The sequence below is a fragment of the Amia ocellicauda genome, chromosome 2 (assembly GCF_036373705.1).
Source record: "Amia ocellicauda isolate fAmiCal2 chromosome 2, fAmiCal2.hap1, whole genome shotgun sequence".
NCBI lineage: Eukaryota > Metazoa > Chordata > Actinopteri > Amiiformes > Amiidae > Amia > Amia ocellicauda.
The window spans coordinates 37,260,901-37,273,532 of NC_089851.1; the positions used below are offsets into that span (position 1 = coordinate 37,260,901).

The 12,632-nt window shown below is 37.7% G+C and overlaps 1 protein-coding gene across 1 annotated transcript; it reads left to right on the forward strand.

The window, feature by feature from the left end:
• The first annotated feature begins 1,704 nt into the window (after window positions 1–1,704).
• On the forward strand, window positions 1,705–11,413 carry clul1 (clusterin-like 1 (retinal)). The gene is made up of 9 exons (XM_066723409.1): window positions 1,705–1,778; window positions 6,976–7,135; window positions 7,899–8,047; window positions 8,425–8,595; window positions 8,718–9,157; window positions 9,867–9,994; window positions 10,227–10,441; window positions 10,587–10,765; window positions 11,176–11,413. The coding sequence occupies exons 2-9, from the start codon at window positions 7,033–7,035 to the stop codon at window positions 11,189–11,191; spliced, it is 1,401 nt and encodes a 466-aa protein (XP_066579506.1). The 5' UTR covers window positions 1,705–1,778; window positions 6,976–7,032; the 3' UTR covers window positions 11,192–11,413.
• Window positions 11,414–12,632: the final 1,219 nt, after the last annotated feature.

The following is a 12,632-nucleotide window of genomic DNA, read 5'->3' on the forward strand; positions in this document are numbered from 1 at the left end:
CTTTGCGTGATGCTGCGTGATGCTTGAAACCCCATGTAGAGAAAGTCCGCCTGACTGCTGCCTGCCTCCACGCTGTACATCTGCATTGCACAGCGCCGTGTCTTTTCTTTTGTGTCAGACTGAAGCAAAGAAGGAAGTTGTGTTGCCAAGGAGATTAAAAGAGCGTTTGCACATTTTCAGGTCCTTCCAATTTTATTCTCGTTGCTTCTTTCCTGATTTCTCCCACTTCACAGTGAGGTAAAATTGTGCCTGTTTTCAGATTGAGGAGAAGTGGGGCACGGGTGTCAGGGTCAGGGTTAGAGTCTCCAGTGAATTTAGGCTTTCATTAAGGTTGGGTCTGCATTTCCTCTGAGTTCACAGGTTTGGGAGTGGATTTTAGAGTTGGCCAGGGTTAAGACTCAGGCTACTGATGTTCAATGGGTTACAGTGCACTGCAGCACAGAAAGGATAGACTTTTCACTATCACAGTTTAGAATAAAAATTCTGACTTCATTTTAGGATACTCTTTCCCTAAAGGACAATTTCTCAGTCAGTTAGCTAGATTTTGCAAATTAAAATCAAGAGACATCCAAAAACATAGTAAGATGGGTCTTAATATTTTTATAAAACGTGTAATGATGTTTTGGTCACTCTATGACATCACTCCTTGAGGCCTATAAAAGGGGCATTGAGAGAGAGACACTTCAGAGCATTTTTGGCCTTGTGTTGCGGTCAGATCTCCTGTCTGTGGCACCAGGATGGATTGGGATAGTGAGACTGGAGGACATGTGGCCGGCTCCTTGGAGGAGGAGTGGCTGGCTTAAGCACCGTGTCCTGTCAGTGGCCAGAGATCTCACCCCTAGATCTGGCAAAGACTCCCCGGGAAAGTCAGCTCCCCGTATCTCTACCTCTCTATCTCCGCTTCTTTTACATTTGATCTACCTGCTCTATGCCTCTTACTTTATAACAGTGGTCCCCAACCCTGGCCCTGGAGGAGCCCCTACCCTGCTGTTTTTGTTCCAACCGAGCTCTCAATTACTTAATTGAACTATTAATTTCCTAAATCAGAGCCTTTTAATTATTTTTAACAGTAGGGGTTTTAAGTTAAGTATAAAATTGTATAAGGAAATTATTATCTTATTAAGGAACCAACTTTTTATCAGTTACACAATTTAAAGATTAAAATGTAATCAAATTAAGGGTTCAATTAGGTAATTGAGAGTTCAGTTGGAACAAAAACCAGCAGGGTCAGTGTCCTGCCACGACCAGGTCTGAGAGCCACTGGTTTATAATAATAGTAATAATAATATTAGACTAACAACAATTATTTCAATTCCCCCATTTTATATACTACTTACTGACTATTTCATATTACTTGACTGATAATAAACAGCAGGCCACTGTGCCACCGCCTGCTTTTGAACATAAAGTTGCTCATTTCTCCTCCATATGCGTCCAGCCTTGTTTACAGCACAGTGAGGACAGTGTAAGTACTGATCCTCGCAAAAATGAACTGACCGACCTCGAGTGAAATAAATATGTATAGAAGCACTGACCAACATTACCCATCAACCAGCATTATTTTGCTTATTTTTTCTCATTCTAGTTCTGTGCTCTGAGTAGGCTACTTCCTAAACAAACTGTACTTATACCTTAGTCACAGTTAATTTTCACAATAGCACAAAGACCTTAATAGGATTTATACTGAGCAGCTACATATAAATAGACAAATCCTTGGTAAACACAACACAAGACCGGGTTGACGGTGTTTGCTGAAGGTTGAAGTGCCGAATCTCAGGGTAAAATGTTATCATTTTATAGTAGCATAGCAATGTGTCATCACAAACAATATGAATGTCAGTTAAATTGATGTAAAAGCGGCATTGCAGCATTAATGCTTTAGTTCATGTATGTGTTACATAGTAAATCCTATACTTAATACTTATATTGTGTTTTATTGTTCACATCTTTTAGGATATTATTTTACAATTTAGCAAATATCTCAAGTAGGGAGATTAAATTTTAATGTTCTGATGTTAAATGACAAATGACCACTTGAATAAATATAGATGCAATACAATGAGGGTGCTATCTGTTTGTCGCAGCTCAGAAATTTTAGGATTGACCTGTCCTTACTGTTTTATTGTTTCTTTGGTTGATTGATTGTTTTTATTTGAGAGATATTGTTATTTAATTTAATTTAATTTATTTATTTATCTATTTTAAATATGTTTTTGAACTGGATCTGAGCACCAAATACAGTATTACTATGTTTACTTGTGTTAGCCTTTTTCATCAGTCTTGTATAAGGGTATTATCGTGTTAAATTGGGCTCTGTTTTGAGACATTATCCTGCTATGAGAGACAGCACTGCACTTCTTGTAAGATGATAGATTAAGCAAGACATAAACACAGGGTATAATTTGTGCCTATATAGATGTGATTGCACCCATTTAATCAGTGAGACAATGATAATATAAAACCTTTTGAATAATATTATTATTAGCTTTTAACCAGCAGTCCATAATTCTGGACCTAGCTGTTTCCCTGTTCTTTTCTAGTGTATTGCTGCTTAAAAGTCAATCAATGTATTGTACTTCATGCAATACTGATCTATAGCACAGGCTTCTGTATTTCAGTAAGTACATTATCTGTGATAAAACTCAGTATAAAATATCTGACACAGCACAAAGGTTTAGTTTTGCCACTTGTTCAAGTCAGTCTTGAAAGATTGGATCATGCGACACAAGAAACATGTAAGGTGATATAAATTAAAAGACAACAACAACAACAAAGACAAGCTTGTCTGAAAGTGTGTCAGTGACCTAGTTTTGGTCCTTAAATCCAATCTTTTCAAATTCCAATTCCTGTTTGGTAGTATGAAGCCTTGTAACTGTTAAACTGAAGTCTTTACTGAAGCTGAAATACAAAATCAGTCAACTGAACAGAGTCAGCTTGAATCAGATTTTCAGAGTTATTGAGTTCTATAAAACACAAAATTAAACTCATGATAATAATGAATAGAAGTAGCAAATACATTGGCGTCAGACAAATACACAGTTCACATATATATATATATATATATATATATATATATATATATATATATATATATATATATATATATATATATATATATATATATATATATATATATATATATACACCGATCAGCCATAACATTATGACCACTGACAGGTGAAGTGAATAACACTGATAATCTCGTTATCATGGCACCTGTCAGTGGGTGGGATATATTAGGCAGCAAGTGAAGCATTTTGTCCTCAAAGTCGATGTGTTAGAAGCAGGAAAAATGGGCAAGCGTAAGGATCTGAGCGACTTTGACAAGGGCCAAATTGTGAAGGCTAGACGACTGGGTCAGAGCATCTCCAAAACTGCAGCTCTTGTGGGGTGTTCCCGGTCTGCAGTGGTCAGTACCTATCAAAAGTGGTCCAAGGAAGGAAAAGCGGTGAACCGGTGACAGGATCATGGGCCGCCAAGGCTCATTGATGCACGTGGGGAGCGAAGGCTGGCCTGTGTGGTCCGATCCAACAGACGAGCTACTGTAGCTCAAACTGCTGAAAAAGTTAATGCTGGTTCTGATAGGAAGGTGTCAGAACACAACTTGTATTATTTGACTTAGCTTATTTTATATGAAGATTGGTTTGTTTTAACTCACAGTAATTCACTTTTGAGTAGTGATCATCTTTTCTTTGCTACCTGCTACCTTTGCTACATATGCTTATAAGCAGCTTGACAGAGTAAGTCACTGTATGGTAGTTAAAAGTACAGTCTGAAAGTCTCTTTCTGTTATAGCTTAGCTAATATTTACTGTCAAGCTGCTCTTGAAAAACAGAAAAGAAAACTAACATAAAGTTGTTTCAGATATCTCTAACTCATTGTGCAAAACTGCCTCGTACTTTAGAACTGAGAAGAGTATTAAGACACAAATTGGCTGTATTAGGTATTGTGCAGGTGTCACTGCCTCCTTTTAGGATCAATACTGGGGGACGGCTGACCTAACAGCATTTTGACTGTAATATTCTATTAACCACTAGAGAGCAGTGAGGGACATATTTTAAATAACAGATTTTTGTCACTGATGATAAAACACCAAAAAAAAAGGGGGACAATATTATATGTATGTAAGCTATTGTTAAGCTAATACATTAACTTCATATTCTTTCCTTGTTTCTTGTTATTTCACAGATTTCATTATTAGGGTTTTTAAGACACATCATTACAGAGGAATGTAACCAAAATAGGAGTTTAATGTTAAATAAATTTTTAATATGGCACAGTTTCTTCAAAATTCAGGGAAATGCTTTAAATTGTTAACGTGAGGCGCCCTCTGTGGAAATGTGTAGTTTATACTTTTCTGTTTGTATTGCTTATAATGTAGTTAAAAAAACATGTTGTATGGGCTGGACAAGTTATAGCGAAACACAGCAAATGTAACACCTTACATTTGACCTTCAAGGCATTATAGAAAGATATCAGTAAGTACAGTACAAAAAAAATGTATCTACTCTTGTTAACATACTGCTCGTGAAACATTGCAGTTCTATCAATAGTGCATAAAAGAAATATCCAAGTGGATCTCCAATATATAATTTGACACAGAAAATTGGAGACCCTAAATGCATTGGGATGCTTGCCAAAAAAGCAAACGTAGGCCTAAAGTGTCCTTTGATGATTGAAATGTCTTCTCATTGTTTGTGACTCATCCTATTATGAATGAGAATTACATCAACTTAACACCGAAGACAAAAAAAATATACAAACTATATGGCTGTTACAAGTGTTTAAGTTTTTTTTTTTTGTGCCCCTTGCAATATAAAAAATCAGTTTTTAACTTAAGTGAGAGGTGTAAATCTCCTGTGGTTATTAGCTCTCAGGCTGGTGTTTCTAAAAGGGAATGGCAAATAAGAGCTAGTCATTCCTCCTTGTGGACACTTACATACAGCACTGATTTAAAAGCACTGCACTGAGCACGTAAAGCACAGATATCAGATATTAAATACACTCACCTAAAGGATTATTAGGAACACCTGTTCAATTTCTCATTAATGCAATTATCTAACCAATCAATCACATGGCAGTTGCTTCAATGCATTTAGGGGTGTGGTCCTGGTCAAGACAATCTCCTGAACTCCAAACTGAATGTCTGAATGGGAAAGAAAGGTGATTTAAGCAATTTTGAGCGTGGCATGGTTGTTGGTGCCAGACGGGCCGGTCTGAGTATTTCACAATCTGCTCAGTTACTGGGATTTTCACGCACAACCATTTCTAGGGTTTACAAAGAATGGTGTGAAAAGGGAAAAACATCCAGTATGCGGCAGTCCTGTGGGCGAAAATGCCTTGTTGATGCTAGAGGTCAGAGGAGAATGGGCCGACTGATTCAAGCTGATAGAAGAGCAACTTTGACTGAAATAACCACTCGTTACAACCGAGGTATGCAGCAAAGCATTTGTGAAGCCACAACACGTACAACCTTGAGGCGAATGGGCTACAACAGCAGAAGACCCCACCGGGTACCACTCATCTCCACTACAAATAGGAAAAAGAGGCTACAATTTGCACAAGCTCACCAAAATTGGACAGTTGAAGACTGGAAAAATGTTGCCTGGTCTGATGAGTCTCGATTTCTGTTGAGACATTCAGATGGTAGAGTCAGAATTTGGCGTAAACAGAATGAGAACATGGATCCATCATACCTTGTTACCACTGTGCAGGCTGGTGGTGGTGGTGTAATGGTGTGGGGGATGTTTTCTTGGCACACTTTAGGCCCCTTAGTGCCAATTGGGCATCGTTTAAATGCCACGGCCTACCTGAGCATTGTTTCTGACCATGTCCATCCCTTTATGACCACCATGTACCCATCCTCTGATGGCTACTTCCAGCAGGATAATGCACCATGTCACAAAGGTCGAATCCTTTCAAATTGGTTTCTTGAACATGACAATGAGTTCACTGTACTAAACTGGCACCCACAGTCACCAGATCTCTACCCAATAGAGCATCTTTGGGATGTGGTGGAACGGGAGCTTCGTGCCCTGGATGTGCATCCCACAAATCTCCATCAACTGCAAGATGCTATCCTATCAATATGGGCCAACATTTCTAAAGAATGCTTTCAGCACCTTGTTGAATCAATGCCACGTAGAATTAAGGCAGTTCTGAAGGCGAAAGGGGGTCAAACACAGTATTCGTATGGTGTTCCTAATAATCCTTTAGGTGAGTGTATAAGCATATTCAATGTCATTTTTACTGCAAGGACTAAACAAGGACAGTTATACATATGTATTTATCATCACTGATATACACTCATTGTAATTGATGGTGATCAGTAGTGGTACCAGGTATCCAGTTTCGGGGTGGGCCAGAGACATTTGTGGATGGGCCGAATTTTAATGATTAAAATATGTGAGTGTAATTAGCTATATTTAGCCTATGTTAAAATGCGATAAGATAAAGATCAATAGGGGACGTTATACTGACTGCAGAAACCTGGAGCAGAGGCATGAACAAAATTATGAGTTTGCGAAGAAAACACTTGCCTGTGCATGATCGTTTGCAATTGGTCGAAAACTCAGAGCATTGCTGTGATTGATGAAGATGGTTGTACATGGTTTTTGCATGGTCAATATGAAATCACTTTCAATTCATTTCAGAATATTTTTGTATATTTCCTGAGAGGGAGACATTTTAATATTTTTAGTTTCTAATTGATTCTAATATTGAAATAACACTTTTTTAGTCATCATTTTACAGAGGGTCTAGGCCCCATTAGGGCCAATCATAGCGCCGCTAGTGGACGTTACATATCCTTTGTGTGAATGAACATGAAAGTGTGAACCATTGACAACTGTTCCAGATTTCATTGCCTGTATTATATTATAGCAATTACATAACGCTGTGGTAAGTGCACAAAAATAAAAACTGATTCTCTCCTTTTTAAGCTATGTTGATATTTACTTCTTTCTTTTTCCACAGTATTTCTGCTTTTAAAAAAGTGAATTTCACTTGGTGTGACTGAAAAGATAATCGAAGATGCGCTCCCTGCTCATCTTAGTGCTACTCCTGGGCTTGCATGGAGTCCTTCAGGGAGTCCCTGGGCCCAGTCAGGACGAGATGGCCATGGATATGCTTAAAAGTGAGTGTGATTTTCAATTTGATATGTGCATTTTCAGTCAGCTGTATTCTTCTGCCTCTTTGGAAATACTGGTATGCTGAATAAGGGCACATATACCTGTTTTGTCATCTTATCCATGCTATTTAACCTGAGTCATCAATTAACTTATCAAACTGACCTAGCAGAAATGTAGATTCATGCTAGCTGAGACCTTGGTCTATTGGAATCTTATCTGGTTTTCCTTCTCAAAGAGAGACTTGAAATTAAGGCTTCCCCATTGCATTTACCAGTTCAAAACTAGAAAGAGAGAGTGTATGTTTGAAAAGCAGAAATAGGCCTAACTCTAATACTCTTTTCACTTTGATTTAATATCAAATGGTTAACTGGAGCTTAATGCGTGAGATCCTATAGATTCTTACGTTTCGCTTTTTGAGAAAAACAATGTTCTCTGTGATTTCTGCTTGTCATAGAGAATGGTATGCTAAATTATACAGGATAACCACGTTGTCAAAACTAAATTCCACATTTCCTCTCAAGTCTAGTGGGTTGAGTTGGTAGACTTGCTCATGCAAAGGGAAGATATATTCTCTCTCTGTCTGGTTCAGTTTATGGGCTCCAAAATACTAATAATAAGAGTTAAGATGTAGCCATATAAAACAATATTGATTCATAAGTTAAAAGTAATAGTATTATCACTGTTATCACTTTTGTTTTGTCCATAAAACATTCATGTTCTGAAGCCTTTTCAATATATTTCACAATAACATTCTGATTGATTGTTCAGAGCTGTCGAGAGACGGAGAGAAGTATGTGGACGAGGAGATGAAGAGAGCTCTGTTCGGTGTCAAGCAGATGAAAGAAGTCATGGAGAAGAATGGGAAGAAACATGAACACCTGATGAAGTCTCTGAGACACAGCAGTGAGAAGAAACAGGTCAGACCAAACAAAAAAGCAGATAATGAAAGAAAATAGATAGTGCAGTTACTTTTCCTGATAATAATCACAAGCTCAACAGTAAGTCAGCGGGCTACTAATTTATCGACTACTAATCTATTGACTTGATAGGGATAAATGTATTCCCTTAGAAAGATAGGCGGACGAGAAACACTCAGGACCCAATTTATAACTAAACATTCCATTGCGAAACAAGAGATAATTCCACAAACTCCATGATGTCATGAGTTTCCATACTACGTCCCATACCACATACCATAATCAATCACACCGAAGCACCATTTTCTCATATATTAGAAGCACTGATATTCTTTTGACAGATCCCCAAAAGCTCTCCTCTGCTTATTCTCCTGCAGGGGGCAGTCCAGCTGGCTAAAGAGGTGCAACAGAAGCTGGGGGAAGCGGAGCTACAGTGCCAGGAGGCCTTAAAGTCTTCCTGGGAGGAATGCAAACCTTGCCTGCGAGATACCTGCAAATCATTTTACACTTCCACATGTCGTAGAGGATTCTCCACTTTCTCAACCAAGGTACATAGCACCCTACCACTGTGGGGGTAAAAGTGCAGTGATAGATTTGATGTTCTTCAAGAAGTGCTTGGATGATTGATTTACTTCACTGAAACTGCATTGGTCTATGTCTCCTCCTACAGGTCAAAGAATTCATCCAAAAAATGTCATCCCAGTTCAGCTTGCTAGACAACCAGGATCTCATTTTTAATCAGACCTCAGAAAGTTTTGACATAGAAGTCGTACAGATTGAGAATTCCTTTAACCAGTTGCTTTCAGAGGTGGGTTCCTTGTATGCCCAAAGCATGGCACTGTTTGACAAGATGCGAGAGAAGTTTGACCAGGCCTTCCAGGCGATGTTCACCTCGGACCCACAGGCTAAAGGGCTCATTGAAAAGCCTCTGTCTCCAGCACCCCAGACCTACGATTCAGGCTTTCTTGATGGTCTGGGGCTGGAGGACGTGCTCGAGTCCTTCTTAGATTTCGGCAGGACAGTGTTTGACGACTTCAGCTCTGTGATAACCGAGGTCTTTGATGATCTTCACAAGAACACGGAAGACGGATCAGAAAAGGAAAAGGGCAAGTTGATATTCTTAAATCTATTTAAATTACAATGTTCAATTAGTTTGTCTTATCCAGGTTTACCACAACATATTTGCACAGTCATGTGCCAGTTTTTCCATGGTTTTGCTATATTTACCATGCATGTACTTTCCAGATTAGTTTTTAAGGAGCCCCACTGATTATCAGTAATTCTTATTTGTGTTCAGACATTTCAGATACTCTATATATCTATATCATATGCTGTATATAGACCGATGCTTTGGTATGAGCTTCACTAGGGAAACCAGAGTCAACAAACTTTAGAATAAATGTTAAAAATGGCTTCTCATAGGCTGCAGCTGTTCTTCTTTTGCCATATCAGATAAAGTCAGATAAAATTAAAATAGAGAAGATGTATTTGAAGTACTTACACAAATAAATAGTATTCCAGATACCAGATATTGCTACTATAACTTAGTACTCACGGTGGCCTTTTTAATTACTCAGGATGTCAAAAATAAGGAGAGAAACAAATGGTATGTTAAAATACAGTCTGTGTGTGGAAAACCTTGTCTATTGCACAAACAGGAACGTTAATTAACTAATCTGTTTGTACTATATATGCTGAGGAGGTGGTGTGATAACCAAGCCACTGTAATAATTTTAAATAGCATATAACATAAATAAATTATGATTTTGCACAACAATTGTCTTTATTTGAGTTTTCTTGCTTACTTCCCAGCAGAAAGAGAGCTGTTGTTTCCAACGCTTATGCCATCACAGAGGAGACAGTTGTGCAGAGACCTGCGCAGACAAAGCTCGCAGTGCTGGCAGCTACAGACCAAGTGCCAGTTGTGCCAGACCACCCTATTGCAAGGTAGGAGATGACAATATAAAACTGAATTCTGTGTGAAAAAAGGCAATTTTGTCAATCTGAACTTCTGTAGATCATTGATGCAGAAATTGAGGTATAACTGAATGTGAGGAGATGGTCCAACCAATGGGACATCGAGACAAATAGGGTCAGAAGTCTGGGTCAGGTGACTGTGGTAGTCAAGTATTATTGGGACCTAAAACTTTCTAATTCCTCTACTCTACTCTACTATCAGAGTGCCCCAGAGTGACAGAGCTACACACCGAGCAGAATGAAGTCTCTCGCCTGGTCAATGTGTCCAGCCAGCAGTACGACGAGATCCTCCACATCGTGCAGCGTCACACTGAGGACACCGTGGGCTGGCTGGCAAACATGGCAGCCCGGTTTGGCTGGGTGGCTGAGCTGGCCAACACCAATGTGGAATCTGAGAATGTCTTCACTGTCTCAACGGTAAAGTGAGATCAGAACAGTCATGGGCATTATATTAATATATTCTCCTGGGTCTATGTATTGTTGCAAGTGTTACTGTATCCAGGGCTGTGAGGTCCAGAAATCTATATGTTCCTATAGATCTCACCACCTTGTTAATTCACAGGTGGTTCGCAATGATAAGGAAGAAAAGAGCGCCTCTCTTTCAGACACTACGGTGGAAGTGAATATTCTCGATTCCCATAACTTTACTCTGACTGTCCCTGGAGAACTGGAGGTACAGGACCCTGCCTTCATTAACTATGTTGCACAGGAAGCATTGAGGCTGTACAAACGGCTGGTTAGGTAAGCCATTATATACTTTCTTTCTAGAGCAATAGTGGGCAATTGAAAGGTTGAATCACCTTGACCTTGAACCAGGCCTGAAGGCTGATAAAGATTGTACCCATTATGCAACAGTTTGTATTGAGAATATTACAATATTTTCATGTGGTACATGTATTTACAAGATTTGTTTAAATATATGTAAAATATAAGAAACAAGTTATTTCACACAATATATCAATTATATTGTCTATGTATTTTAAATTGTATTCACCATACATGTATAATGTATTAACATTTAGTAATTGGCTTCTGGGTGAGTTATATTCGTAAGACATTTATCTCAAGGCTAAGTTTACATACATTTTTCCAATTAATTAGATAATAATAGCTATTTACATTTTATTTACGGGTTCCTTTTTATTTTGCAGGCATGATGCAGCTTGAAGCGATGTCAGCTAAAACAACACAATCCTAGTTTCCCTTTTAGATATGAAGACTTTTTCATCTGCACTGATGCAGATGGTGTTATAAGCTGATAATTAGAGAAATGTATATGTTTTGCTGCTATTAAATTCATAATCTGTCTAATAAAAATGAGAAGATTTGCAAACGTGCTAATTACTGATATATTTTCCCCTCTGAAGTAATAAAGCTTGAACATCAGAACTAGATGTAAAATGCTTTGTCGTTATGCATTGTGAAATGGGTAAAATTAATAATGTATGCAACAAAAGTGAATCCAAGTAATGGTGTTTTTCCTGATGTCGGTTTAAAATTGGGATTTCACTGCTTTGAAAGGTCACATTATGTGCTTTTATGTCAAGACTGGCTATTGACACTACTTTTCCCATCAGACTTATGGGAATCTGGTTGGTCTTGATAACTGAGGGGATTGCCATATACCATAATTAAAGGGAAGCAGTAACTATTTTATAGAGTACATTTGGTCTCAAATCCACTTAGTCTGAGAGTCTGGATCTTTGCTGGCTAGATGAGAATGAGACATTAATTCAACCCACAGCTAGGGGAGGAACTGAAAATTAAGCAACAATATCAGTTCAGGAAGGGTTTTTAATTGAATATGATATTTATTTCACTTGAAGTTTAAATTCTACAGTACATAGGTCTACGATAAATGTGTTCTGTACATTTTTGTTTGAAAACCCTGTATATCATTTTGTATAAAGGCATCTACCAAATGCATAAATACTAATACTATGAATAATTATGATGTAAACACATTTAATATTTACGTATTTAATGCAAAGTATTACCAACTGATGTAATCCATGTTTTTTAATTCTTAAATTAATAATTCCTTCTTTTCATAATAGTTGACTTAAGTACTTTACATTACTTACGTATACAAAAAGCAAAACAATTACACTATCATAGGATACATACACAGTAAGAAATAAATAAGAAAGGGCAAATTAGCCTTAAAAACAAAGTCCTGTAAAGCACCATGATAACATGTTCATGCCAGATATATAATTAAATACAACAGGTGCAAACAGCAACAACAAAAAGTTATGAGAAGTAAGTTTCAATCTCTAAATGAGAGAATTACTGAAAATAATATATTTACCCTCCCTAAAGCAGTTTTTTGTTATTTTCACCAAATACTGCTCCAACAACACACAAGTGTCCAAGTGTGTGGATTAACTATTATTTTTCTATGCCACATGTACACTACCGGTCAAAAATTTTAAAACACCTAAATTTTTCCAGTTTCTATTGAAATTTACACAGTTGAATGTTTCAATGTACTCTGAAATTAAAGCATAGAACAAATAAACAATTGTAGATAAAAAAGAAATCGTTTTGATTAACAAAATTGAACCCGTTAAGTTGACAAACCCCTCTGCTACCCTTAAAAGGGCAC

What these genes read in the sequence shown, in the direction of transcription:
- clul1 (XM_066723409.1), top strand. Translation starts at nt 7,033, where the DNA reads ATGCGCTCCCTGCTCATCTTAGTGCTACTCCTGGGCTTGCATGGAGTC. An exon ending in GGCCATGGATATGCTTAAAA is followed by an intron (nt 7,136 to 7,898) that starts GTGAGTGTGATT and finishes TTGATTGTTCAG; the next exon opens with AGCTGTCGAGAGACGGAGAG. An exon ending in ACAGCAGTGAGAAGAAACAG is followed by an intron (nt 8,048 to 8,424) that starts GTCAGACCAAAC and finishes ATTCTCCTGCAG; the next exon opens with GGGGCAGTCCAGCTGGCTAA.